Here is a 27,623-nt window from a genome sequence, read left to right on the forward strand (position 1 = left end):
GAAACACTTCTCTCGAGACACAAGAAAGCCCTTCAGAGCACACCAAAAGGCTCATTGCACATGGTTCCTCTTTTGCTCTTCAAAAAGAAACTAGGAAAAGACCACGGAGCTCAGGTGGGAACAGCGATGAACTGCAACGGCAGTAGAGACAGCGTCCGGGGCCGGCCCCGCTTCTCCACGCGCCAGCCTGAGAAAAGTTTGGGGCTTGCTTTTGTTTTCCAGTTTTCGCGGAAGGGAAAAAGTTCGGAGAAGACGGCTTCCGATGTAGAGGGGAAGGAAGTACAAGTCTTTACTAGGTGTAAGAAAAGGGGGGAGAGGAACACACGGCGAAACATATTATCATCTAGGTTACCGGGGAAGAATGGACAACATGCGTGAAAGAAAACTTCGGCGGAGACCATTCTTGAGCCAAAAGAAAAATTGGTGAAAAAAGTATCAGAAAACACGGAAGCCTTTCCAAATAAAAGCGTGGAGCTCGCCGGACACCCCCTGGTTCCTCTGGCAAGCTTAAAGTCAGGCCATCGGAGGGGTCAACGGAGCAACAACAGGTGAAGACGGCCTTTTTCTCCATGTGTGAAGAAGAATGAAGCTTTACCACGTATTGAAAACTAACGCCAATGTTTCTCAACCGTCGCCAGCAGATCTCAAGCACTAGTGACGACAGAATGGTAACTTCAAAACCACATCTGCTGTTAACTTGCGGACACGTTCACACGCGTGTTTTTCAAATACCGCTTAGGGGATCCACCTGTAAAACGAATTCCCAGGCAGAGATCTCAAACTGCCACCTCCGTCTCAAGACGCGGTTGCGGTTTGCAACTGACTCTCGGGCACTGTCGATTGTCTGACTTCGATAGACGTGCCGCATCGGTGCTGGAGAATCAGTGCAAATGCAGGGGCAGAAACCGCATTGCACAACTAACGTCCTCCAATTGTCACTGGATGAAGTGTAAAGCACACACGGTCCGTGTCTTTCTGTACAGAGCACCGATGGAGAGGGCTGGGTTTGGTGCAGATATCGACAATTCCTGTTGTTTAGTTCTGCTCACTCGCACAATGAAGCGAAAAACCCAGACGAGGACAGGAGTCCCGTGACCGCTCCGCCTCCCCTCGATCGAGCAAGAGGAGATCGTACCAGTATCTTTGGTTCGAAACCGACGGCTGCTTGGTACGTCCCTTTTTCCCCACGTTAACAACAACGCTGGCTCTCCAAAAAAATCGTCACTGGCGGTGGGACTACAAGAATGCATGTTTTTTCTAACGAAATCTATAGCCCCATACTCAGTACAACATAGTTACCTGCACAGAAAACATACAGTTTCCTCTGCTTACTACGCTTAGGTATATTTACGCGGAGGGCACCGACAATTCATACGTGTATAGATACGTCGGTATACATTGGCAGACATATGCCGATGAAACGCGTTAGCCCTTGTCTTCACCATGCAAGGATTGGACAGAGAAAGTGTCTTTGGATCGCAGAAACAGCATACGAACCCAGTCAAAACAGCCTTGAGTAATTTTGTTCTGCCGGTCGACTTTGCGGGATCCGCGCGGATGTTTAACAGATGACGAGCGGGTCAACGCTTTTGGGTTCACTGACATTAAGATTTTCCTATCGAAGTCCGATAATTCCTGCTTTTCAGTTTCAGGAACAAGACAAGTTTACTTCATTCAAACGTAGCGACGTTAAATATAACGTCTGTGACCAGTCACATAGAGCATGTGAAAGCGCTGACGGTCTTGAATTTCTTTATTTCTTGTTCGTGGAAAGAACTGCGGTTTCTAATTGTTTCACTCTTACCGCCATTATTGGCAGCGAAATTGAGAGAGATGTGCTCATGTTTGCACTCCATTTGCTAGCGGAGATACTTCTTCCATTCCTTTCCTGCGTCCCTGTGCCTTTGGGTTTGTTTGATATTTTCAAAGGACGCTCGAATGCTTTGGACCGCCCCAAAACTCACATGAGTCCAGACAATTATCCGGCGTTAACCCGTCTTCAAAACATTATGAAACACCATTTCCACAAGAAAGGAAGAAGCGAAAGGAGAAAACGCAATCGAATGGTGAAGATAGGTTCGTTTACAGAGACGGGGAAACTGACGGAGCACATTCTCTCTACGGTTCGGCTGCCGGGTGTTACGCTGACGACGACCGCGGAAAACAGACTAAAATGTCTGAAAATGGGAGAGTTCCGACTGGGGACGAGGGCTTAGATATCGGCTTCTCTGACAGTTTAGAACACAAAGTCCGGTCTTTCGCAGACAGTTCTGCTGGTGCAGTAACACTGCAACACACTCGCCCTCAAGCAAGAGTGGACTCACTTCCATTCGGGAAAACCACAGTATTGGCAATCGATTCTTCCTCCGTTGGAAAGATGCCAAAGGAGGTGACTGAGCCGCTCCCTGTTTCTGCCTCTTCTACGTATGAATGTCTGCGTCCACATTCTTCCATGAGGGACAGAAAAAGCTGCGCAGTTTCCATAAGGAATTCATTTGATCGAAATGGAGAGCAGGCGATCACGTCAGAGAGCTACAGTTCTCATTCAGACGTGCAGAAAAATGGAACCAATGATAGACCTGGTGCATTCTTTGAAGAGGATGAAGCGAACAGAGAGCTGGACTCACCATCTTTCGTAGTGGTCGCAAAACGGAGGAATTGTGGACAAGGGGATGAAACGTACAATGAAGACAGCGGGCCAAGACATACACGAAAGCCGCTTTATTATGCAGGGGAAGAAAACGACAGAGAGGCTCTGGAGGAAAGAGACCGAAATATGAAGTATTGCGGGAATACCCGAAAAAGAAGTGGCGGAGATGAAGGTGGGAACTATTACTGCCACGGAAACAAAGGAGAGAGAAGAGACGTGGGTCAGGACGACGTGGAAGAAGGCGAAATGTCGGAATCAGAGAAATGCCGTGTCGAAACTCCAGAAACCCCTACGCGAGCAGGAAATGACGAGAAGCCAGACCCGCCCCGTATCTCTCGGGAGCCTTCACGGACCTTCAAAAGTATCATTTCCCCTCTCGGAGGAATCGGGAAGAAACTCTCCGAGTTGAAGAAACGTTCGTCAGATGCAATGGACAGGGCATTCAGTCGGCACGCTTTGTTGGTTTACCATCATGCGTGGCATTTTATTGTAATCTCTACACTTTTAACTGCGATCATGTCTCTCGGTATTGTCTTCCGCAAGCACGAAAACGATATGTACAAGCTCTATAGTTACTCAGGCGCTCCCAGCAACGCAGTGAAAACCCAACTCCTCAAACACTTTGCACCTGTGCGCACAACCTACATAGTGGCTTTCAGTCGGGAGGACCATATAACACCCGAGAGCCTCCAGGGACTGAGTGACATTGACCAGAAAGTGCGAAATCTCACCGTGGTTCGTGACGACGTGACTGTGGATGAATTTGGCGACCCCCTGGCGAGACAGCGGGACTTCAATCCGCAAACATTTCCAAAATTGATCACGTTTCAAGACCTGTGCGCACGCGATTCATGGGGCGACTGCAATGTTATCTCCGTTCTAGATCTTTATACCTCTCCGCGCGTCTGGGGGCGCCCGATTGTGTCTCGAGAATGGCCCGTGGTTGTCAATGTCAGGACCAAAAAGGCGTATCGCGCAGATGCAATGCTTGGCAACATGACTGTGGTGGAGAAGCCTCAGGGAAACGGCTTCGTCCACATCATTAGGAACGCCACGGCGTTCGGAATACGATACGATTTCGTCGGGGAACACGGGTGGCAACATTATAGTGCGGCTTTCGAGAAAAGCATTGAGCAACTGGTGGAGAATTCAGAGATTCCCGGAATGAGGCTCTCTCTGAAAACCGAGAGATCGATCAGTGACGAGTTGAGTAGGTCCTCAGAAATGGGAGAATGGGAGATGATTCTATTGACCCTTGCCGTCTTTGCCGTCCTTTTTTACACCGTGATCGTGAACACAACCTTTAGTTACCGAACCAAAAGTTTACCTGGTCTCATGGGAGTCGCCTCGACATTAATGGGATATGCAGGCGGGGCGGGATTCATCTATTTCTGCGGCTTACACCATACACCTCCCGCTGAGGCAACACCCTTCCTTGTCCTAGGTATCGGGGTTGACAACGCTTTCGTGCTCATAAATTCCTACAGCCTCACGTTTCTAATCCCTGATCCGAAAGAGAGAATCCGCCACACCACAAGGGACGCAGGTTTATCCATCACGTGTACAACAATGACGAGTGTAATGGCCCTGATTATAGGGGCGGCATCACCATACGAAAGTATTGCCATGTTTTGTATTATTACCGCGTTCTGTTTATTCTGGGGGTATGTGATGTCTCTAACATTCTTTCTTGGCTGGCTAGTTTTGGACTGCCGCAGAGAAGTAGCGCACGTGAAGAGGAAAACACTTGCGAGGAAGGACGCCGAACGAGAGGAAGGAAGCATATCTGATGACGAGGGAGAAATGACCAAAGGGGAGTTTCACAGAGAGGAAGAAGGATATACGAAAGAGAATCTCCCTCTCGAGGATGATGAAGACAGTGACAATCATGTCCTGCTGAAGAAGCGTACGACAGCAAAGTCGCCTCAGTCGATTCCCTGGGAATCCAAAGGGTATGAAGATGTTCTTCTGGCTCTGGAGTTGGACGGCAAAAAAGAGGAGAAGCAGACGAAACATCTTTCACAGGTAGAAGCAGACGGGCGAAAACAGAAAGATGGACATGAACCGAGTGGCGTTTCATTCATCCCGCAGTCCAAGGAAGGACACACACTGGGGGCCGCGTTCAAGGACTGCCATCCGAGATTTCAAGTCGATAAACGAAAACACACTTCCTCGCTTCACCTGAAAGATAAGGATATTCGGAATGACGACTCTGTCTCCTCAGTCTCGCATACACCTTTTCTGCAGACTCGGTTCCAAGATGGAAGAAGAACTCAACACGGAGAAGATGAGGGAGAGGAAGGGCGAGGACAACTGTCTGTCGACGCCGGAAAACGAGAAAAACACCCAGAGGAAGAACAGAGCCTTCAAAATTTCTCTGCCTCCTTGGCTCTCAAGAAAAACGGAGATTATGACCAGGTTCTAAGTCCAGATTTCACCCCTAATTTTCGCCCTCCTTCATCGTCTTCGTCTTGTTCTTCCACAGTAGGACCTGCAAGTGAAATATCATTCAAAGAGAACCCAGCAGACCAGGCTGCGCTTCTAGAGCGATTCCGAAAGATGTCCACATTTGGTCTGGTGTCTTTGATGGTCTTCCGAACAGACCATCAGCAGGCACTGAAAAAGGTGAAGAAGAAGAGAGCTGCAACGCAGAAAAGGAAAAACGGCCCTACTTCCGGTTCGCCTGAACCAGAGAGAATGGCCAGATTCAACAGACGCGATGAATCCCTGTGGCCAGAGAACTCGAAATCTGACAAGATCAAAATGATGTGGAGGAGAATACAAAGAGCATTTTGCTGGCGGTCGCAGGGAGTAGAAACACAGGCAACTACATTGCTTGCAGAGAGCGACGTCGTGCCACGAGAAACGAAAGTCGACAAGACTCTCGAATTCCCCACGCCCCTCACGAGAGGATCCAGTCTCCATCCTGGCGACGAGATGAACGAGCATGAAAGGTGACGGAAAAGAAAAAGTTTCGCAGCCATAGAAAGGGAAACCAAATAGGAAAGGCGAGCAAGAGGAGAAATGAAGCGGAAAACAGCAACACATAAGGACGAGCACTGGGAGAAAGCAACCGTGCAAGCGACGCGCAAGAGTAACACAAGGAACTTTTAACGTGGGGACTGTACGCCTTCTTCTTTTGCAGAAGGGCGCAATGAACGAGCATGAAAAGCAGGAACACAGTCAATGACGCACAAAAATAAAATGAGACACAAGACCGTCATCGTTGCATCGCAGCCCGTAACCGACGCCGTCTCCATTATGTTTTCCACATACACACATCTATCCTTTTACATACCAGGCAGGTTTGCGTATGCCTGGACATACATGAAGGCATACACACATCCAGACGGGCAGACTTGCCTCATATCTATGTAACAGAATGACTACAAATGCCGAAGACAAGAAGGGCATTTTATCTCATGTATGATGTCAAACATTTGCCTCCTGGTAGGACACACACAGTTTGGGCGAGGCATGGTGCGTTCACAGTACCGATGTGTTACCTGCGTGTGGTGCCAGCTACCCGACATATCGAGCAATAAGATCAACCGACCATGCTTCTGAATCGATGGGCACACGCGCGTGGATTTTGTTACTGTCCTCATGTATACTCAGGGAACCCGTGGAGGTGGATTCTGATCCGGATCAGGTAATCCGAGGTGCCGTTCAGGTTCTTCTTCCTGACCCTTCCATGCCGCCTGACCCATCAGGAAACTGGGCGGAGACGGCGAGCGCCAATGGCGGCGGCCGCTGCCAGGGAGAGAAATACATCACAATCAACGACGACGAACTCGAGGAATTTCTTGACAGACACGTTAAAGAACCAAAAGGGAATGTTGGACGTCTTGGAAGAGCCTTTCTCACCACGTATTATTGCAGGTACAAACATCCCGAAAGCAACTTGGCAAAATGCATATATATATATATATATATATATATATATGTATATATATATATATATATATATACGTACCGATATTCGCATGGTCTTCAAGTACTTATGTTTATACATCCGTATAAATAGATTTCACAATCCTACTTACTGCAACACACTCCTGTTTGAGTGTTCCAAATGAGTGCACGTGTGTGTTTATTTTGAGTTGGAGTTTACAGCTGCAGCCTCCGTTCTGCAACGTCGTTGTGTGCCGTGTCGATCGGCATGCTTCGGCGGAAGAAAAAGGGGTCGGAAAAGATTTTCGCCCTCAACATTTCATGCGTGTTTTAATCCTAGGTTTTGTGCTTGCTGACTCTTTTTGCCGTGCTGCCACGCTGCTCCTTTCTCGTTTTTTCCACCTTCTGCTCACAGGTGGCTAGCGTCAGGATGGATCCAGGCTCTCATCACGGTTGGCTTTGCTCTTGTTTGTGGCATCTCGATCTACGGCTTCACGCTGATTGAACCGGGTATTACTGTGGACGAAATCTGCCCGAAGGACTCATACCTGAGAGTAAGGAGACAAGTGACTGGGCAACGGCAGGCAGCAAGTTCGAAATGGAAGAGCGACAGTACAGCAAGCGAGGAAGAGAGAGCGAAACGAGGCAAAGCGACCTAGACAAGAAATTAGAAGATGCACACGCAGATTCCTGGAGACTAACAAGTTCAGAAGCGGCACTTATGGACAGAGAGAAGGGGAAGAAGAAGCTTGGAGGAAAGACGAACGGAGACGGAGAAGTTGACCAAACATGGGAAAGAAACCCCAGAACAGAGTTGTGGAGAGGCACAGGCGACAAAAGCGAGAACCAGCGCTGACACAAGGAAAACCTAGTGAATCGCCGAAACCGAAAGACCTGAAGAGGTGAAGGGGGGAAGAAAAAAGGGACATACTAACGCGTTCCAAGCATTATAGCTGAGAAAATGTGCCTCTTGACATTTCCCTGCCCTTCCCTTAGGTTTTCTTCGACGTCCGATCGACCTACTTTAGCACCCTGGGTGAAGAAATCACGGTTTTCTTCGCAGATCCGGAGCGGTGGGAATCGAAGGCCGTACAGGACAAACTGATCGATGTTCACGAGTCGATTTACCTCTCGCATCATGCCGTTGCCGTTCACAATGGCATGTACGAGTTCCTCAAATACAAGCAGAACGAACTCGTCGACGGCGATAAAAGCGTTTTCACGAAGACGTACGTGAGACCGACCGCATTTGTATGCATATATATATATATATATATATATATATACAGATGTAATATTATGCACGGCTGGGTGAGATCCTGAAGGTTTTCGAACTGCAAAACCATTGAGGATGAAAACGGTTTCACAGGCAGTAGTAGTTGGACCCGGGTTCCCACATACGTGTGCACTCATGGTTGTGTGCATACTTCGTAGGAGCACCGTGGGTTCGTGCGCTAGACAGTCCAGATCCGTTGATCACATTCTCTTTCTGTTCCTCTCTCTTGTTCTCTTGCTTCTTATGTGCCGCCTTTTTTTCTGTCAGGCTGTATCAGTGGCTGCAGACAGACTTGGTGGGGCGTCAGTTTAGAAGCTACTTCAACTTTTCATTTGCTCCCCAGAGTCTCCCAGCCAATTCTCCGTCTGCTGCCATTGGAGGAGCCTCGTCAGGAAGCCTGCGCCTTCCGTCTTCTCTGCTGTCTTGGAAGTTTGTTTACTGGTCTGTCCCAGCGCCTCTGAGTGAAAGCGAGGGAAAATCACGTTCGCTCGGAAGCGCAAGTTCGCTGCGGCATACACTTAGACGCCCGCGTACCCACTTGAGGATGCATGAATGTTTGTCCAGATCTTTCAGGCAGCCGTATCTGCGCCAATCTGTGTACAAATCTGCAAATCTCTCCATCGCTCGCCCGATACATATGCTTGCTGATATGCATGCCATACTAGAGGCCTAACACTCAGAGGAAGTAGGTGCGCAAGCGAGCGTGAGGCTGCCCTGCCTTCTCCGGCCCCTCGGTCGTCCCCGTGCCTCTTTTCTGCGTACACTGACCACGCACCAGCCGATTATCGTCGGTCTTTTCAGATGCCTGTACGTGCATGTCAGCGTGCACGTCTTGTCAGGACCTTTCTCTGTATAGAATGATCTGCGCACATGGTTGCCTTATTTCCACGCTCTTGCTTCCATATTAGGATGCCGCACATGGAGAACACGAGCGTGCTGTACGGGTGGCTCGAAGAAACAAGGACGATTTTGAACGAGGCGCGGGATTTCTTCCACGGCCAGGCCTTCACGCCCCTCGCCATTCTCTGGGAGAGTGATCCACAAATTCTCGGCTGCACCATCTCAAATCTGTTCTATGCGCTCGTGGCAATCGTGCTGGTCAGGGACAGAAACTCTAAGCGCGCCGAGACACAGACGAACATACATGCAGCGATGTTTGGTTGCATATGAATATATATTTGGATAGCTATTTATAGATACACACATAAACGCTCAGGTGTATTTATTGTACCTTTACACATATGCGAGGGCGCGTCCAAATCTACTTTACATGTATCCATTTGCACCCCTTGCGGAGACTGACGCCATCCAGAAAGGACATGCGAAACGCCCTGTGATAAATGAGACCCGGACCTGCACACATTCGTTGTACAATATGACTTGTCAAACACAGGAAACTGTCTCTCCAAGTCTTCCATGTTCTGCTGCGGGTTGCGTGTGTCTCGCGATCAAAAGTGTCGAGCGGCTCAAGTACTGTGTTCGAAGACGAGGGTCAGAGCCGTGCCCCGGTCGCACTCCCCAGGACGGAAGCATCGTTTCAACACCACGTTCACTTGTGGGAACCACAAGTCTCGCTCCTGTCCGTTCTATGGTTCCCTGATTTTTGGGGTTCTTCCTCGCTGCCTTCCTCCACAGATGACCGTTTTGCTGATTCCCAACTTCTTGTCCATGGTCATCGTGGCAGTCACGGTCTTCTTTGTGGATATGGCGCTCTTTGGGTTCATGGCCATCTGGGGCCTGCGACTCAACATGCTCACTATGGTGATTCTACTTCTTGCGATTGGTAAGCGTGAACGCCAAAGAGGGCAACCAAAGTCTTGCGAGACGGAGATCTCCATTATTCAGTCCTTATCGAGCCCTCTCTCTTTATCGCTTCTCCATGTGTGGGTGGCTGCGTTTGTGTGTCCGTCTGTCTTGCGTGTCTGTGTGTCTGTATCTCTATCTCAGTCTTTGGCCTCTCTTTGCTTCCTCTTGTGTGTCTTTCTGTGTCAGTTCTTCTCTCTCTTGTCCACTTTCCTTCCTGGCTGCGTCTCTGACGTTTTTTTCCATGGGAAAGCGAAAATCGTTGTCCTCTCTCCTTATTCCTTTTGTTTCTAGGTTACAGTGTGGACAGCACGACGCACGTTCTGAACGCTTTCACACACTGCTGCGGGCAGACACGGAGAGACCGAATGAAAGAGACGATGGTTTTGATGGGGAACGCCATTGCGAACGGCATGTTCTCGACGCTGCTTGCTGTCTTCTTCCTGATGGGCTCAGACAAATTCGTTTTGGCGGTCTTCTTCAAAATGATGATATTGGTAAGAGATCAGAGTTTCTCGACGATGTTGGCTGTTTTTTCCAGTCTTTGCTTTTCCTCTTTCGTCCTTCTGTTCTAACTGCGGGAGCGCTCTTTCCGTCCCAAGGTGCCGTCATCCCCGCTTTGTTCAAGGTGCGGAGGATCGAAAGCAACTCTCCCCTCTCATTTGGGACTCGCGTCTGTACATAAGCCCGAAGTCGGTCCTCTGCTGTCCATTTCAATCGAATAAGAGGGAGTGTTACCAACGGCTCCTTCGCCTCGCATCTTTGATTCTTCTTGGGAGGTCGTTTGCCTTTCTCTCGCGCTTCTCTGGCCCTCCCGTACACACAGTCTGCCCCGTACAAACAGTCTGCCCCGTACAAACAGTCTGCCCCGTACAAACAGTCTGCCTTGTTTCTGACGGAAACTACACTCCAATCCCCTTGCACACGTCGCTTTGCCTTGGCGTTGCTGCAGTTGCGTTTCTGTGTTCTCTCTGACTTCAAATCACTTTCCAGTTGTCTCTCGGTGCCATCCGTTCCTTTGCTCAAGACTCACAGTCTTCCGCGCTGCTCTTCTTTGCAGGCGCGATGACTCTGTTGTGGACTCTGCAGGGGCGAGCTCCCTTTGTGCTGCATCCACAGATGCCGTTCCGCATTCCTTGTAAACTCGTTTCATATCTCGGGCATCGCGCACTTGCCCTCCCTTCTTATTCCAGGGTTCGCTGCCCGTGTTTGCCTCAGGTTCTCACATTTTCGTTCGGATTTGGCTTCATTTTCCTCCCCGTGGTGCTTCTTTACGCTGGCCCAATGCCCACGAATGAATCCATCGTTCAATTCGTCGACACTAGGGCCGTGAAGAAGACGTCTCGAGCGTCGCTGCGCGCGCTAGCTAACCGCACTGGTGGAGCTATCAACACCCGACGTCCGTCCGGCACCCCTGGAGGCTTCGCCAGCAGCCGCCTATCTTCTTTGATCGATCGTCGTCTGTATAACCGAAGAAGCGGCAACCCCGAATCGCCGTCTCCAGATCGCAACCAAGAATATCCAAACTGCCGTTTTGACAGAGGAGAGGAAGCAAATACAGGCAACGCCGATTGCTCCCCTCACGCCCATCGATCTGCGTCGGCGCCACCCGCTACAGTGAACGCTGCTCTACGGGGATAAGACCGCTCAACCGAGAGAACACACGCATGCACGCAGCAGCACTTGGTTTTGTTGCTCCGTTGTTGATGTGGAGGAGAGATGGATACCGTCAGATATGAAGGGGGCCGCGGAACATTGACCGTTGGAAGGAGTTCACAGGAACAGTGATCTCCTTCCGCACGCGTTTCTACAGAGCTCTCCGCTCTTACACGAGAGTAGAGAAGCAAAACAGGGAAACAGAGGGATTTTGAGAGCGCACGCGCACAGTGGGTCTGCACGTTCATGGTGGAGACGCTGAACCAGTTCTGTCTCGACACATATGGATACTTGTTGCATGTGGGGGAAAAGTGCATTGATGCTTGCATGTGCTTATCTACCGATACAGTTCTATTGGATGTGGAAAGGAAACAGAGAAACACGCGCAGATAGTCGGTAGGTAAAGATTCAGATGCTACTTCCATACACACACGTGAAGTATTCAATTCATTTAAGGAAATTAACATATTTGTATATTTATGTAGTTGTTTACGTGCAACACTCGTGAACCAAAAACACCCATGGCGAGTGTTTATTCTTTTGTTTCGAGCGGTGTGATGAAACTAGCCCCTCAATCGTTGTGCGTCCCTGCGCATGCGTGAATTGTGTGGCACGTGCTTCTGAACGTAGAAGCCACGAACAAACTCAGTCGACCGCTGGACATGTGCGATGGTTTCTTCTTCTCAGGGTTTCCTTCGCTGTTAAACTTTCCATTCTGGGTTCTGCCCCTAGCTTCCCGTGTGCCTCCACAACAGTGCCGTTGCTCTGCTCTTCCTCCTTTCGCCTTATTTGTTTAGTCGTCAACCCTTCCTTCTCGGCCATCTACAGTTTATCTGCGCCTCTTCCATTTACGTGCAGAGAGCACCATTCAAAGAGCGAGAGTCTGGCACAAAGTTACATCTGTGAGAAATTGTGCGCAGAAAAACGTCAGCCGCGGTGTAAGCTGCAAAACCCTGCATTAACTCGCGTAGTTCGCACGTCGACACAGGTAGTCGGAGGCAAGGTCCCTCCACGGGCGAAGTTTACGGGCGTCTGAATCCTTAGCTATTTTCCAGGCCTCGAGAATCGACGCTCTGTGTCACATACAGCGAAATTTACGTTCCGAGTTAAACACCCGGGGCAATGACTTGTGGACTCCTGACCCTCAGTCGTCCTGTTTTACAGACACCGCTGCGTACCAGTGACCCCGTTATAGAACCCAGCGCGCTCCACTCCTGCCCCAAACATTGCTCTACCACACTCTACACACATTGTTTCAACTGCCTAGCTACGTCTCTGTTCGCTGACAAAACTATATGAGAACGCGTATCTACATCCGTGAATGTACGCATTCACATATTTGGATATTCCAATATATATATATATATATATATACATGGTTGACGGCCTTCCTCTGCACTCCCTTTTCCGCCGAGCCGCAGCTGACCGGACGAATAATGGGGCGCTTTCCAGTGTGCATACTAAGACACCAAACGCCACTGGGAGCCGCGACTCCGGCACGTCCCGCGCTCGCTTGCCCCGTTGTTTGGGGTTTTCTAAACAGGATGGTCGTGTTCAGCACGCCATCAAAGAAAGAGAACTCCAGTTCACCAACATATGACTGAAGTTCGAAACTGCTTTTGCTGAGTTCCCTGCTTCTCTTTACCCTTGCTTCCTTGTTAAACCGCGCAACAAACACGTCACACCTACCGTGTAGCTGCTCATCCCCCCTTTGGTAAAAACACAAAAACGCAGGAATATCTTGACACACATCGGTATAAACAGATGCACATGTATACATCGACTTATACATTCACTTTTGAGCGGAACGCGAGAGGCCGTGCACTGCACACGCACGACAGCCCAGGACTGAAAAAGATCTACTTTGCGGCACCGGCTGACAGTACCCTTCCATGTACAGTTGAATCAGTAGAGAACACAGCAGTTCTATACAAAAGAAACGAGCACCGCACCTACATGTGACAGGTCCTCACCAACGGGATTCTCTCAACTGCAAAGGCAGAACGCAGAGAGACAGGGGGGGGGGGGGGGGCGGCCCCGGCCGCGCACGAGTCGTTTGCCTTCTGAGATTTCACTGTTATGAAAAGGAAACGGGAACGGCCTCGGAATGACGCAAACCCAAAAAAATACGACGGCTGGAGCGATGGAGATAGCGCGCTGCATATACACTGGCATTTTGAGTAACACATAAACTATGTATGGGAGTGGCGTTTCAACTCGTTCATCGCCTCCTTCACTGTACGGACGCGGACGCCCAACGCTTCCCAGCAGATAATATACCTTTTGAAAACGCCCAACGCCGGCACAAACTGGCCAATTCTCTAACCCACATATGTTTGCACTTTGCGCTTCTACGGATTCCAGTCTCGCGGTGACTCACACACATACACATACATGCACAGATGCACTTTATGCGAACTTGATTTGCCTTGACCAGGCATGACAACTTGTCTCTCTGCACTACACACGAAACCCAGCCAAGCTCAACGCGTTTTTCTTTCGACTCTGCCCTCTCGCCTCGAGCTAATTCCTCTGTACAGTTCAGCCGGATGCTGACGCGCGCCGCAAACGGCCTCGCTTGCCTCGTACGTCCCGCGCTTCGATTTCAACCCCAAAGGCTACGCAGAGAAGCCTCCGGCGCAGCGCAAGAGAGACCGCCCATCCAGAGAGACATGCAGATCAGGCGACTATCCGTGGAGGCAGGCACTAGCGCACCTGGACACGCGCTCCCCCGCCGAGGAGTCTGTTTTCCAGAGTCGTCCTCGCGAGCGGATCGAGTCTCGAAACTCTCCACGCTTCCCAGCGAAGAGGGTTGTGCGAAGATCTCGCATCTAGATGAAAAGGCCGGGTTCCTCCGAACTCAAAGACGGGAAGCCGTCTTCTGGCGTCTGACCGTCTCGCCAGGAGTAGACACTCGGGAAAATATCGCCTGGATCCTTGTCCCGCCGCCGTTGCTTTCGCGCCCCACCTCTCTCAAAGTGCTTGAACGTGAAAGTGTAGCTTTCGTTCGGAGCTTCAGGCCAGACATGTTGGAGCCCGCTGCTGCGCGTCATGAGCAGGTAGTCGCTTCCTTCCGCCTCTTCCACCTGCAAAACAGAGACAGGATGCTCGTTTACTCACGGTTGCTGAATTCGCACTGAAGAAACGTCCAACTGCATTCACACAAAGCCGGTTAATGTTCGAGTGGAGGAACAGCCTCCGGCCTGCCTACCCCGAGAGAAACGGAACGACACCCAAGCCTACCAAACACACTACACACATTCACCAGCACAACCCCCCTCTCCCCCCACCATATAAATGTATAAATACATATATATTCCATTTAGATACATGGTGCATGTCGTGTGACGGCGAGATAGAAACCACCCCGTGTGTGTACGGAGTCTTGTCCAATGTGGGGAATCTTCGCCGGCAGACGGACTTTTGTTCCATTTTTTGCCTACTAGACGTCCTTCCACGCGGGGTGAAACGATCGGCACCAGTCGAAAGAGGTGTCCGACGGCGAGTGAAACGAGGCAAGACACAAAGTGTTTCGTACCTGAAGGGACTGTCCCACGAAGAGCGTTTGGAACCGCGCCCCGTCGGTGAGGAGCTGTTCTTTCCAGGCATCGTCGTCGGCGAGGACGCCTGCATCTTGGAGTTTCAGAGACCGCAGAAGGCGCTGAATGTTGGAAGCGTGGCGATACGGGTGTGCCTGGGCGACCATCATGTTTTCGAGTTTCATCAACAGGTCGGCCACCAGTTTGGCCTGCTCAGGGAGCGGCGGGAGGCCTCCGGCTAGTGCGACTCTCTCCTCAATTCCGTAGTTATTTGCTTCCCCGTTCGTGTCGGACACGCCGTTCTTTTCGCGCGCCCCCTTCCCCTGGAACTTCACTTCCTTCCGTTTCTTTGCGTGCATTCCGTCCACAGCGCCGGATTCACTCGACGCCATGGAGTCGAACTGGGAAGGTGAGAGGGAAAGGTCGTCGGGGAACGCCGTGTACGGTCCGTTCCCCTCGCTTTTCCCGTCGCTCGCGCCGTACCGCCCTCGGCTGTCTCGCCCAGACCGTCCCATCTCGTCCTTCATCAAGTCGTCCATCGAGTGCGAGAAAAACATTTCGGTCCAGTTCTTGTGTCTCGACGCCTCGCCCACGGCCTGCGACCGCTCCGCGTCCCACGCGAAGGCAGGGCCGGTATTCAGGTTTGCTGACGGCACCGCCTCGACGTTGTCGTCGCCGAAACTCGGACTTCTTCGTCGGCTCCGATACTTGTCCGCAGACCCGCTGCTGGCCGGCCTCTCCAAGACGTCCCAGTCGCTCGTCCCCTGCGCTGCAGTCCCCGACGCCTCGCTCTCCTTCGCGGGACTGGAACTCGCGGCATCAACGCCCTTGGGCAAGTGCGTGAGGAGGGCGTGCGCCGCGACGTACCGGTGCTGGAGCTCGGTCGTCTTCTTGCAGTCTTCCTCGTTCACGTTCAAGAGTGCGCACTCGAGGTCGAGCATCGGATCGAAGAACTCTTCGGCGGACAGACGAAGGGTGCCCCAGTGCACGCCGACGGCGGTCTCCGCTCGGACGTCGTGGAACATCTGGACCGTCTCCCACGGCTTCACATGTTGATACCGCAGATCCGCGTTCGGCTCGTACGCGCCGATCGGCAGCGCCGCCAAGTGGAACGGACCGAGAACCTGGCCAATCTTCCGGTACTCGTCGAAGTCTGGGCGCCAGTAGGCCGTGTCGCCGCCGTAGAAGAACTTGTGTTTCGGCCCCGCAACCGCGAACCCGCCCCAGAGCGACGCGTTATGATCGATCTTGGACGGCGACCTGCCGGACCAGTGGACGCCCGCCGTGAAGGTAAACTTGAACGTTTCGGCCTTCGCGTGCCGCTTGTGCCACACGCCGTCGCTGCACACACGCCGGCCGTGGCGCGCGTGACACGAGAGCGTCCTGGACTCGCCCCAGGAGAACTCGAAGACCGAGGAAGGCAAACACCCCTGCTGGCGGAGAAACCCGGTGACGCCTTCCGGGACGTACCAGAGCGCGCGGCGGAACTTCTTCGCGTACTGCGTACAGATCGCGTGCGCGTCGTGCTCCATGATGTGGTCCGGATGGTTATGGCTCAGCAGCACCACGTCGACGTCCGACGGCAGCCCGTCGTACTCGCATGGCGGTTTCCGGTGTCGCTCGCCGAGAGATCCGCAAAGGGAGCTAATGTACTTCATCACGCTTCGAAGCCATTCGCTGTAGGGTCCAATCAAGTCCGCGTCAAACATCGGATCGATCAGAATCTTCAGCCCGTCGACGTTCACCAAGCCGCTCGCGTGGCCGAGCCAGGTGAAGCGGATGCCGGGAGTCCGGTTCTCCTCGGGACTCCCGGGGCCGCCGTACCTGTCCGTGAACTGCGGCGGCAAGACCGGGAGGAAGGCGTCCAGCACACTGCGTTCGACGCGCTGCGAATTCCGGTGATTCTTCACCCACTTGGGGAACCAGCGAACCTGGTCTGCCGTCAAACGCAAGACCTCGCGCTCAGCGTCCGAGAAGAGCTTCCACGGGTACAGAAACTGTCCGTGCATGCGCACCGCCCGCGTCAGGTGTCCCTCGCGCACGGCCTGGTCGAGCACCAGCCGCGCTTCTTCGTACACGTTCGCCGTCAGCAACTGCCGACCTCGCTCCAAGGCCACTTCCGCAGTGACGGGAAGCGAAGGAGACGCCGCTCCGTCGATCAGGTGGTGGTGTCTCCGCAGATGCTCGCCGCCGCCCGCCCGCGGGAGACGCGGGAGGATGTCGGGGAGGACGAGCGGCGCCGACCGGTGGTTCGGAGTCTCCGACCAGCCGTCGGCCAACAAGAATTCGCGAACTTCCCACGGCGAGAGGGAGTCCAAGAAATCTGCGTCGACGCCCGTCGCAGCGTCCACGTCGGCCGAAAACGGCAGGGACACGGCGGCGTCCGACAGGTTCCCCAGAAGACTGGGCTCGAAGGCTTGGCCTTCACTGGCGGCGACATGACGGTCTCGACCGAAGGCAGAGAGCGAAGAAAGGGAAGAAACGGTAGGGGAGCCGCCCAGAGAGACAGACAGAGAGAAGAAAGACGCAAGCGCCCGCGACACCCACGCAACTTCGAACGGGGCGTGCGTGAGGAGGCCGAGCGGGTTGTTTGGTTTCTCCCGAAGAAGATACAGACACGCGACGACGCACAACACCATGGCGACGGCAAGGCCCGCAAAGAATCGAGCGGACGTTCTGCTCTTTTCCGTCGAAACGCCCCCACCGGGACGATTTTGAACGCGAAGACTGGAAGGCTGAATCTTGCGTGGGTCCACATGTGCCAGAGGATTCAAAGCCGATGGTGCTTCCTCAGACACTGCCTGGGTTTCCGGCACCTCCGAGTCGCTCTCGCCATTCTTTCCTCCCTCCCTGCATGGAGAAGCGACATGCGCAGCGTCTCCCCCTTTTTCCTCTCGATTGCCACGGCGTTCATCTGCAGGCGAGACTCTGCGGGATGAATCACGCCGAGACACAGGCCTCCAGGCTCGTTCCGCTCCGACTCCACGCTCTTTCCGCTCGAGTTCTCCGCGCCGCTCTCCTCTCCCCGGCCTCGCCGCACCGTCAGAGACAGAACGGGGCTCCATCGCCGCCACATCGCCTCCCTCTGTGTTTTCTGGGTCAGGCCGGCGAGACGCCGAGACCGAAGTGCGAGTCGGCGGGGGCATTCTTTCGCTCTACGGGGCGTTTTCGTTCGCACGTGCGTCCCCTGTCCTTTTCGATCCCGCCGCTCCTTGAACGCGAGGCAGAGAGGCGCGCCAGGCACTCCGAATTTGGCATGCAGGAATCCGCACGCAGTCCCCCTCAGCCACGCGCGAACAACCTGGGGCACCCCAGGAAAGCACTCTCTGTCTCTCTGGAGACCGAAACTCGTAAGCGCAGGCAGAACCACATCTACGTATCCACGTATCTATATCTCTATATATCTGTCTCTTTGCATGGAAGTCGGCGAATGTCGACATTTGAGTGCAACGAACGAGGACCACAAACTTAGCAGTTTGCCAGTAGGAAGTTTGCCAAAGAAAAAGAGCCCCAGCCACAGGAGGCGAACGCTCGAAGCGGTGCGGCTCGATTCCAGGATTTCCCTCCGACGAGCGTTGCCCGCCCACACGGGTGTCTTGCAGGCGCCGAGGCGAACCACTCCAAGTTCCGGGGCTGAAAAAACTCACGCCGAGAGCGCCGCTCCCTCAAGAGTCGACGCTAACCCTTGCTTCAGTCTCGCGTGTCGAAGGGAAGGTCCGAGCTGGGGCGAAGAGGCAGACACGCGGTGGGGTCTAACACCGAGCGAAACGGAAGAGGCAGTGTAGAGAATGAGACGCGCGGAGCGGAGTTCCAGCTGGGGCTGCAGACTATATCTATACATCCACGGCTACGCGGACTGGATTTATCCACGACTATCCATTCGGGAGGGAAAGACGAATCGGTGGGGAGAGGCGAAGCTCGCCGAGTTCCAGGCAGCGGGGAGTCCGATCCGCAACCATCCACTGCGAACCAGAAAAAAACAAAGCGCGAGGACGGCGACACCAGCGACCATACGTGCAAGCATCGAACCCCGTGGGCGGCACTCTGGAAGAATTTTCCCAGATCCTTTCCCAGAAGACGCCGATCTGCAGGTGCGTTCTTAGCCAGAGAGGCAACAGCAGGAGTCCTGCGTCGCCAGCGGGCGGGCGACTTTTTCACTGGCTGCGCTCGAGGGAGACGCGGTTGGTCGAGCAGCGGAAATCAGACAGAAGGAGAGAAGGCCGTGAATCGCGAGAGAGTTTGGTTCTAGGCCTCTCTGCCGCCTTCGCAGGTGGGACTGCCGCCTAACGGAGCAAAAAAAGAGGGGAGAGAAAGCGGGGCCCGCGCCTGTTCATGCTTGCGACGCGCGTGTTTAGAAGGCGCTCCGTTCCGCGGAAAACCGACATTTCTGGCGACTTCTTCGACTCAGCTACACACAAGCGAGCCTGTCGGAGAAAAGTGGAAGCGCGCGCGACGGAGAACCTGGACCCCCGCGGCTGACAGACACGCGCCTCTCGGACCCGCGCACGAAGAGAGACGCCTTGCGGGGATCGATCAGTTCTCGGCGGCGGGAACGTTTCGCGGCTTCCGCGCAGTTTCACCTCCCGTGAGAACCGTACTCAAACACAAGCGTTTCGACAGATTTCGCGTTGACGAGAAAGGTCGATTCCCAGCAAGGGAGATTACACAAAACAGCAGAGGAACAGTCCAGAACCTAGCTTCAGATGACACTTGAAAACAAACGAACCCGGCGTGCACACGCAGGCTCGCAGAATAGCGAGAGGTCTCTCTGCAAAAGGCGTCAATCCTGATAAAAACCTCGCTTTTCCCTTTCTCTTAGCGACCCCGATTTGTTATTGCTGTAGCCGGAAAATAGTCGAACCGAAGAAAGAACAGAGCCTCTAACGCCGGCCGTCGCTGAGAGGCGCGCGCCGACACACGCCCCAGTGTGCTGCCTGTGTCGCGCGCAGCCTAGCGCTGGAGCTTCCTTGCAAGGAAATTTCCGCCGGCTTATATTCAGAGATTTCGGGCTCCTCGCGAAGACAGTCTGTGCATCTGTGGCGCTGCCAGAGCTTTTCGACCAACTTCGAAGCTGCTGCTTCGAGGGAAAAAGACAACTCTTTTAGGCTGGCGGGAAACAGCTGCACGCAGTGAGCAGCTCAAGGCTCAAGGTATTTTCGGCAAGGCTCGCCCCTTTTTACTTAGCTAGAGATTTAAGACAACCCGCGAAGACATCCGTTCTTTTCGCCTGGAGAGAGGCGACATTCTTCCAAAACGCTGCGCCCTCCGCACAGATGTGTACCTCCTAAGAGTCACGGGGGGAAGTGGACGCTTCGGTGCACGCTACAGAGTTTTTATCATCGCTCCTCGAGGGCCCGTTTAGGCGCGAAGAAGCAGCTTTGGCAAGTTTCCCTTTTCTTGGCGCAGGAAGTCGAAGCACCTGGAGTCGCTTTTCTCGCCAGTCACCTTTTGTTTTTTCCGTTTCACGCTTGCAGAACCTGGTCTCGCTGTCATTCACCCTTGACTGTGTGTACGGCTGTACCTACACAACCGGTGCAAAGCGCGTTCGTTTTCGAACTTCCTCCGTTTCCGCCCACTTTTGAGTGCCGTTTTCTGCGCGTCCACTTCTCTTGCTTTCGTCGCTCGACTTTTTCCCGGCAACACGTCGCCTCCGCGTCGGGCTTCCCTCCACACAGGAAAGTTCGAGACACAGCCGCCCCCGAAAAACACGGTGTTTGTCTGTGTCGCGTTGCTTCTCGCTTTGCAACACAGTCCGACGCGAAACGGAACGGAGACCAGGTGAAAGTCCACGCAGAGTGCGCCAACGTCTGCCGGCTCTCTCAACCGGTCGCGTGTCCCTTCCGGGAGATCCGCCTTCCTCGGGTTTTTCCCTCGCTGATAATCGACATCCTTCCCGTCTTTCCCTTCGAACCTCGCTCAGTGCAGGGCCTCCCGGTCTTCTTCTCCACGTCCGTCTCCCCATTTCTCCTGCCCTCCCTCACCCTCCTCTCAGCCCTTCCCCGTCTTTGCATTCTCTTTCTCGCGTCCTTGAGACGGAATCCGCGCCTCTGCGAGTCTCCTCTTCTCCCGCAACGTGTTTCCTCCTCTCGCCCCCGTACCCGCCGTTTTCCTCGATAGGCGCGGCGCGCCAGAGAAGCCAGGCCGCCCATCTGCTCAGTCTCGCACGCCCTCCGCTTTCTGCCGCTCTGCCACTGTTTCTGAAGTTTTTTCTCCGCCCTCGGTGGAACGCCGGTGCGTCGCTGAGCACCGCCTTCGCGGATCTTTGCTGTACGTTTCCAGTGCTCGACTTCATCTTCCCCGCTGCATGCGGTCCCCGTTCTCGTCAACCGCGCGGCGTCGGATCTCTGCACCAACCGCGCCCTCTGGACGGCTGCCGCGCCTCGCCTTTCGTGCTTCTCCCTGTTGATTCTTGATCTTTCGCTCTGGCCGGGGTGGTGGTGGACCTTCTCGGAGGCGCAAACAGATCGAACTGTCGATCTGTTCAGAGGAGGCAGAGGGGAGGCACTCTCTCGGCCTCACCCTTCCCGCGTGTGTGCTGGAAACCGTCCACCGTTTCCCTCGAGGCTGCGAGGCGGGAACCTGCCAAGGGAGAAGTCGCCCTCGTCGCTAGAATTCAAGCGTCTTCCAGGCTTTTGATTTCCGGCCGAGTCAGAAACCTCTGCTTATCTCGCCGACGTCTGAGCTCTTGCGCCCAGCTGGCGCACCCTCAAGCGACTCTCCCCGGGCCGTTCTCTCGCTGTTCCTCTTCTCCGCATTCTTCCGAAAAAACTATCGGCGCGCAAGCCGACTCCGGAGAGTCTCTTCGTCCCCCTGGCTGTCCTTCCGTCCCCTCACCTTTTTTCTCGCCGCCAGTCTCCGTCGACTTTTCCCCCGTCTCTGCTCCCTTCCCAGTCGCCTTTCCTCCTCTTCGCGCTTCTTCCCAGCGAAGACCTCAGAGAGGACGCGGCCGTGGGCTGTGTGTGGGCTCTCTTGGCGAGTTTCGCTCTTCTTTTCTCTCCAAGCCGTAGAGACGCTTTCTTCCACGATGGCGGCGGGAGGCTCGGAAGACTACGATCACCTCTACAAAGTGATTCTCGTCGGAGACGCGACTGTGGGCAAGACGCATCTTCTCTCGCGCTACATTCGGGGAACTTTGCCCAAGTCCCCGAAGGCAACCATCGGCGTCGAATTCGCCACTCGCACTGTGCCTCTTGCAGTCGGCGGAACCGTCAAAGCACAGGCAAGAAAGGCAGAAAAAAGTGTCTCTTCTCGAATTCCAAATCCCGACAGTCACCGCACCAAAGGCTTTAACATGCTAAGAAACCGAGCGCTCTGTATATGTATGTATATGAATAATTATGCATGCGTGCTGTGTGTTCCGTCTTTTCCCAAGCCGTCTGTCTGTATGTATAGTTGTGTGTATTGGTCTGGCGGCTTTCAGAGTTTTGCTTGTTCTCGCGTTTCATCGTGGGATGCACCAGGAGTAGAACTGTATCGCGACAGCCTCGACGCGGAATCGAATCTCTTTGTTGAGGGAATCCATGCCGTCTATACACAGCCCGTCCACCTCATATATATATATATATATATATATATATATATAAGTATGTAAGCATGTGTATGGGGATGCATTTTTATGTTCTGATTCAGATTTGCAGTCAAGGCTGGGTGCGTTGCCTCTTCAGATATGGGACACTGCGGGCCAAGAGCGGTATCGAAGCATCACGAGTGCGCATTACCGGCGAGCGGTCGGGGCGTTGCTGGTCTACGACGTGACGCGGAAGTCGACTTTTTTGAACGCCTCCAAGTGGTTGGAGGAGTTGCGGCAAAACTCAGAGCCGGATATCGTCATCATGATGGTCGGGAACAAACTCGACTTGGTTGAGAAGGACCCGACAGCCCGAGATGTACGTACAGAGGAAGAAAAGGGATGGTTTCGCCGGCGCGCGCTGGCGACTCGTACTTTGTGTCTTTCTTGCGGCGCCTCACCTTTCTTCAATTCTCGGGCTTCAGCTCCTTTCCCTCCGCCTTCTCTCTTCCTCGCCCCTCTGTGTGTCTTTTTCTCTGAAAGCCCTTTCTCGTCTTTTTTTGTCTCTCGCGTTTTTCTCACTTTGATCCCCCTCCTTTTTTCTCCGGGTGTATGCGCAGGTCCCCTACGAGCTGGCTGCGAAGTTTGCGCAGGCGAATGGGCTGTACTTTAGCGAGGCGAGCGCGGTGACTGCATTCAACGTGAAGCACATCTTTGAGCATTTGCTCCAGGAAATCTACAACCACCGAACACAGGGCGGCGAAGACGCGCCAGGCCGCTCCAACGGGCTCGGCGCATACAGAGACACCACAGCCCTCGGTGGAGTCCAACTCGCGTCCGCGGGTGCACATTATGGACACTCCCAGGCCGCGTCGTGCTGCAGCTAGAGAGACGCTGAGAGACCGAGAAAAGAGAAACAGAGAGACAGAGAAAAGAGACGCTGAAAGACAGAGAAAAGAGACGCTGAGAGACAGAGAAAAGAGACGCTGAGAGACAGAGAAAAGAGAAACAGAGAGAAAAAAAAAGGAAAAAGAGCGGAAGGCAAGAGAACACAAGAGAACACCGCGAGGGGGAGGCGTGCCACGCTCTCTTGCCGAACGTGGAGAGGAGACACAGAGGAGAGAGACGAGAGGAAGGCTGTGAAAGAGAACAGCTGCCAGCGAGATCGGGTCGTCAGAGAGCGGGGGAGAACGTTGAAAAGAAACTCGAGACCAGCAAAAACGTGTGAGGGGCGATTGCGCTGGGAGGGCTGAGAGAGAAGGAAAGCGCCATGCTTCGAAAACCTTTTTTTGTGCATGTCTGGGAGAGGGGTGGGCGTGTCCCCGTCTGGCGCCTCTCGGTCGAATGTAGCACACGTGGTTGCCTTCCGTGCCTTTCCAGATGTCTCGCTGTTTCTTCTCACGCCTCTTGCGCGTCTTCACAAAACCTTTTTCAGTCAAGTCAAAGGTGTTTGCCTCGAGGTCTCGTCTCTCTCGTCAGTGCTTCCGTTCTCTCGCGCCTCCCTCTTTCCCTTTCTCCTGTTCTCTCCGCCGGGAAACTGGACGCTGGATGGCGAAACGGCATTCTCGAATAGTTGTAAAGATACAGAGTTTTAAAACCGTGGCAGGCCGTGTGCAGCTGTTTGCTGCAATTCGAAACGGCGACTTCCAGAGGAAACAAAAGTGGACTGATGGCTCTGAAAACCCAGTTGGCCGTCGCCTTCGTAGATTCTAGCCTGCAAATTCCACGGTTTTTTCATTTACCCCCCAGTGATCTTCCACTGGGTGAAGCAGCGGCGTCAGTTGACAGACCGGCTTTTACTGGGGAGTATAAACTACGAGTTGGACTACTGGTTTAGATCCTGAATGTCGTTGTTTACCGGCAAGTTCTATTGTGTTAGCATGAAGAGCGCGATGGCAGATGTTTCATTTCTCTGGGCTTCAAAGCCGAGAACCCTTTTCGTGTACCGACGGCCAATCCATCGAGCGCTGTGCACACATTTCCATTCCAGTTTCCCAAAGAGCCTGGTTCACTTTGCGCGGGAACGTGCCGAGAAAACTGGGCTAGTTTTGCCGGCTTATGTCATTTTTGTGAGACCAGAAAGGGGCTAGCGGCGAGCGTTCTTGCGCCTCTCTGAAGCGGTTTATCTGAACGCAGTGTGTGCTTGCTAAAAACAAACTCTCTAAAAAAAGACGGGCTAACGTCAAACCATCTGTCTGCAATAATCTGAGCCGACACCCGCGCCACGAACACAAGTCTTCTCTCGCCTCTCTCCACGGAAAAACTGACGCCTAGAGCGTGCTGCGCAGGCATCCTTCTCAATCGATACACGACTTAAGTGGTTAATATACATGCGTGAGTCGGTGTGTGTGTTTGCGTGGCTGTTTCGGTGAAAAAGGCCGACGTAGCGTCTCCAGTCTGGAGTTTTCTGCGGCGGCGGCGACACAGGCGGGAAAGCGAGGGCGAAACAGGGGAACAGACGAGAAGGGAGGGAATCTCGAGAAGAACTTGAACAAAAAAGGAGAGGATGCGAGAAGAAAACGCTTCGAGAGCCGTGGCAACGCGATCGATTCCCGGACGAGCACAAACAGCCGAACGCCGCCGATGGAGACGTGCGTGACGCCGACACGGTTTTGCTTGCCGGGGAGTACGACACCCGTCTCTGTCCTGTTTCTCTGTTTCGACGAAAGCGGCGCCGAGAAAGAAAAAGGAAATCGAAAAAAGGACCGAAGAGCCGCTGTGTCCCCGTTTCGCTGCCGGGACACACGCGACCCTTTGCTGTAGCGGCTGGTTGAGTGCCCGGAAACGCGGCATGCGAAAAGTCGAACGTAGCGGGAGTTCGCTTCATCTCCGTCGGAGATACAATCACTTCCGCCTTTCTTTCCTCTACTTTTTTCTAAAGATTTAGCCTTTTCTTCCTTCCCCTTTCGGGCGTTGTGAGCGCTGCCAAGGAACGGCTCTCCGTTTCTCGAAGGCCGTTCGGCCCATGTGCACCTGTTTCCCGTCTCGTGTGTATGTACACGTGAAATCCGCGGGGGCCGAGAGCGAATCTTTGGCGAAAAGCGAGGGAAATGTGCATTTTTGAGTCGTAGACACTCGGATCCAGCGCGGCTGTCCTACCCTTCGTTACTGCAAAAGGATTCGAGAGCTCGAGAGGCGACGAAGCTGAAGAGAGATCACCTGAATCTCGATTCGGGCGTTTTGACAGACTGTGGCAGTGGTTTTGAGTTTTTTTTCGAGACGAGAGTAGAACAGCCGGGGGACTGCCTCGCCCCTCTCTTCGTCCTCTCTCTCTCTCCCTCTTCTCTCCTCCGCTTCAGAATTCGCTCCGAGGGAAGAGAACGAGAGAGACGCGACGGAGAGAGAGACGAGGGCGGCGAGAGAGGGACAGGAAAGGACACAGAGCCAGGGAGAAAACGAGCGCGATTTCCGACTGCGAGAGCAGCCGCAGACGTGGAGACAACCAAGCCTCTCGAGAACCCGGACTACCACCGGAGGAAAGGAGGAGGAAGGAGACAGAAGAAGAGTGAGGGAAGGAGACAGAAGAAGAGTGAGGGAAGGAGACAGAAGAAGAGTGAGGAAGGGCAAGAAGATAGCAAAACATGCGCGTCTGTTGGCTGCCACGTTCGGTTTCATTCCGTCTCTCTTCCGTTTCCTTCTCCTCAGCCACTCCTCTGATTTCCGGTTGCTGTCTCTCCTGACTCTTTTCTCCTTCCTTTTCCCGTTCCCTCCTCTCTCTTTCTTCTGTCTCTCTCTTCTCTCTCTGTCTTCTCTCGTTTCGTCAGGATGGGATTTTTTTTGCCTGCTCTGTTTGTGGGGGGTTTGGGAATGACCCAGCATCTCGCGTCTCGGGAACTGGACGATCTGCTGCGGCAAGCTGAGCAGCCGCTCTTTGGTTTCTGGTGGGGCGTCGGTTTCGGCGTCATCATCGGCGTTTGGGTTGGCTACAATTTCTCTTCTTTCTTCTTCCGACTGAAGCACGTCTCTGAAGCCCTCTGGGATCTTCTCGCTCTCGGCAACGCTCCAGAGACCGAGGAGACGCAAACGGGCGAAGAAGAACAGCCTCGCGACCGCATCGGACGGACCCCAAATCCCAGCGGTTTCCCCGACTGCATGCAAGGCGTCAGAAGAGCCGAGTCCGGCGCTGCGTCGTGGACACGTGGAAGCGGAAGATAAACTCAAAAGATTATTTCAGAACGCAAAGACGGGAACGGCTTCGCGCCGGTGGTCTTCTCTCAGCTTCATCTTTTTTCTGGAGGATGGTATGACGAAGTTTTTTCTTTTCGCGGGGTGCTCCCGTGTGTGGGCTTTCCCTGCGCGCTGGCCAAGGCGAACGTGCCTTCGTCCGCCTCTCTGAGCAGCTGTTTCGGCGCCGGGGATGGCGAGACGACGGCGGAGACAGAAGAAAAAAGGGGAAAACGAGACGAAACGAGAAGCGCAGAGACGCTAGGGAGAGAAAGAGAACACAGGGAGAGAAGCCACGAGAAGGGAGCGAGAAGGAGAGAAGGCAGGGAGATGAGAAAAAACAGGGAAAGAGAGAGAGACAGGAGAAACGATGTAGATCCTCTATCGGCAAATTCGAAGAAGTTTGTCGGGCATTTGTGTGCATTTTTGGTAAAAGCTGGACGGCCCGGGACTCTCCGTTAAAGAAATCTGGGACAAACGCACGCGCATGCCACGTCCAGCTCCATACCGGTGCACTTTCTCTTGCGCGTTTCATTCCCACCCGTGACGATTTTCTGCCGTTCTGGTCGTGCCTGCTCACCGTGCTCTGCATGCATTGTGCGATTGACCCCCCCCCCCCCAAACAAGTATGTTGGGAAGTAGGTGCTTTGTAGGGTCCCTGCTCGTTGCCGAAATCTTCCGTAAAACACGCCGAACACACAGACCAAGCAGAATATTTTCTTTAACTCCTTTCGGAACCCTGCACAGAACCGGCTTCAAGTGAGCAAGAGATTACTGAAACAGCGGGCGCTTTCTTGGTTGCCTCCGTCTTTTCGTGAGGCAACTTGCAATGCGTTTTCGTGTTCACTGTTCCTCCTCTGCTCATGGAGGTCTCGTCCGGCTATTTGTTTGACTGAAACAAGGTTTTTTTTCGTCACTTTCTGCTCTCCGCTTCTCTTTCAGGCGCCCCCCCCTTCGTGTCACGAGGGTGCGGCGGCACTCGGCTGCTCTTTTTCCGTTTGTTTCCGGCCGTTTGTCTGAGCAATCGCAACGACTCGCTTCCTGTCTCCTATCGCGTGCCTCCAATTAGATACAGGCGTCTTTGTCTCATTTCTCCCATTTCGAACGCGCTTTGTGTCCCCTCGTGCACCCTCC

General features: G+C 53.5%; 4 protein-coding genes across 4 annotated transcripts; 3 read left to right on the plus strand and 1 right to left on the minus strand.

Annotated features, from left to right (window-relative positions):
- Nucleotides 1–2,776: 2,776 nt before the first annotated feature.
- Nucleotides 2,777–11,264, plus strand: NCLIV_009770 (putative patched transmembrane domain-containing protein; the record flags this gene model as incomplete). Its single annotated transcript, XM_003880492.1, has 8 exons — nucleotides 2,777–5,604; nucleotides 6,269–6,532; nucleotides 6,960–7,098; nucleotides 7,541–7,773; nucleotides 8,729–8,918; nucleotides 9,456–9,603; nucleotides 9,918–10,120; nucleotides 10,842–11,264. 8 exons carry the CDS (start codon nucleotides 2,777–2,779, stop codon nucleotides 11,262–11,264), a joined length of 4,428 nt encoding a protein of 1,475 aa, XP_003880541.1.
- Nucleotides 11,265–14,110: 2,846 nt separating this feature from the next.
- NCLIV_009780 (beta-lactamase domain protein (Precursor),related) lies at nucleotides 14,111–17,964 on the minus strand (the record flags this gene model as incomplete). The annotated part of the gene is made up of 2 exons (XM_003880493.1): nucleotides 14,111–14,365; nucleotides 14,818–17,964. The coding sequence occupies 2 exons, from the start codon at nucleotides 17,962–17,964 to the stop codon at nucleotides 14,111–14,113; spliced, it is 3,402 nt and encodes a 1,133-aa protein (XP_003880542.1).
- Nucleotides 17,965–21,842: 3,878 nt separating this feature from the next.
- On the plus strand, nucleotides 21,843–23,212 carry NCLIV_009790 (putative Rab 11b; the record flags this gene model as incomplete). The annotated part of the gene is made up of 3 exons (XM_003880494.1): nucleotides 21,843–22,137; nucleotides 22,448–22,704; nucleotides 22,946–23,212. 3 exons carry the CDS (start codon nucleotides 21,843–21,845, stop codon nucleotides 23,210–23,212), a joined length of 819 nt encoding a protein of 272 aa, XP_003880543.1.
- A 2,878-nt stretch (nucleotides 23,213–26,090) lies between these two features.
- NCLIV_009800 (conserved hypothetical protein) lies at nucleotides 26,091–26,480 on the plus strand (the record flags this gene model as incomplete). Its single annotated transcript, XM_003880495.1, has 1 exon — nucleotides 26,091–26,480. The coding sequence occupies one exon, from the start codon at nucleotides 26,091–26,093 to the stop codon at nucleotides 26,478–26,480; it is 390 nt and encodes a 129-aa protein (XP_003880544.1).
- Nucleotides 26,481–27,623: the final 1,143 nt, after the last annotated feature.

This window comes from Neospora caninum, chromosome IV (genome assembly GCF_000208865.1).
Source record: "Neospora caninum Liverpool complete genome, chromosome IV".
In the NCBI taxonomy this organism is placed as follows: domain Eukaryota; phylum Apicomplexa; class Conoidasida; order Eucoccidiorida; family Sarcocystidae; genus Neospora; species Neospora caninum.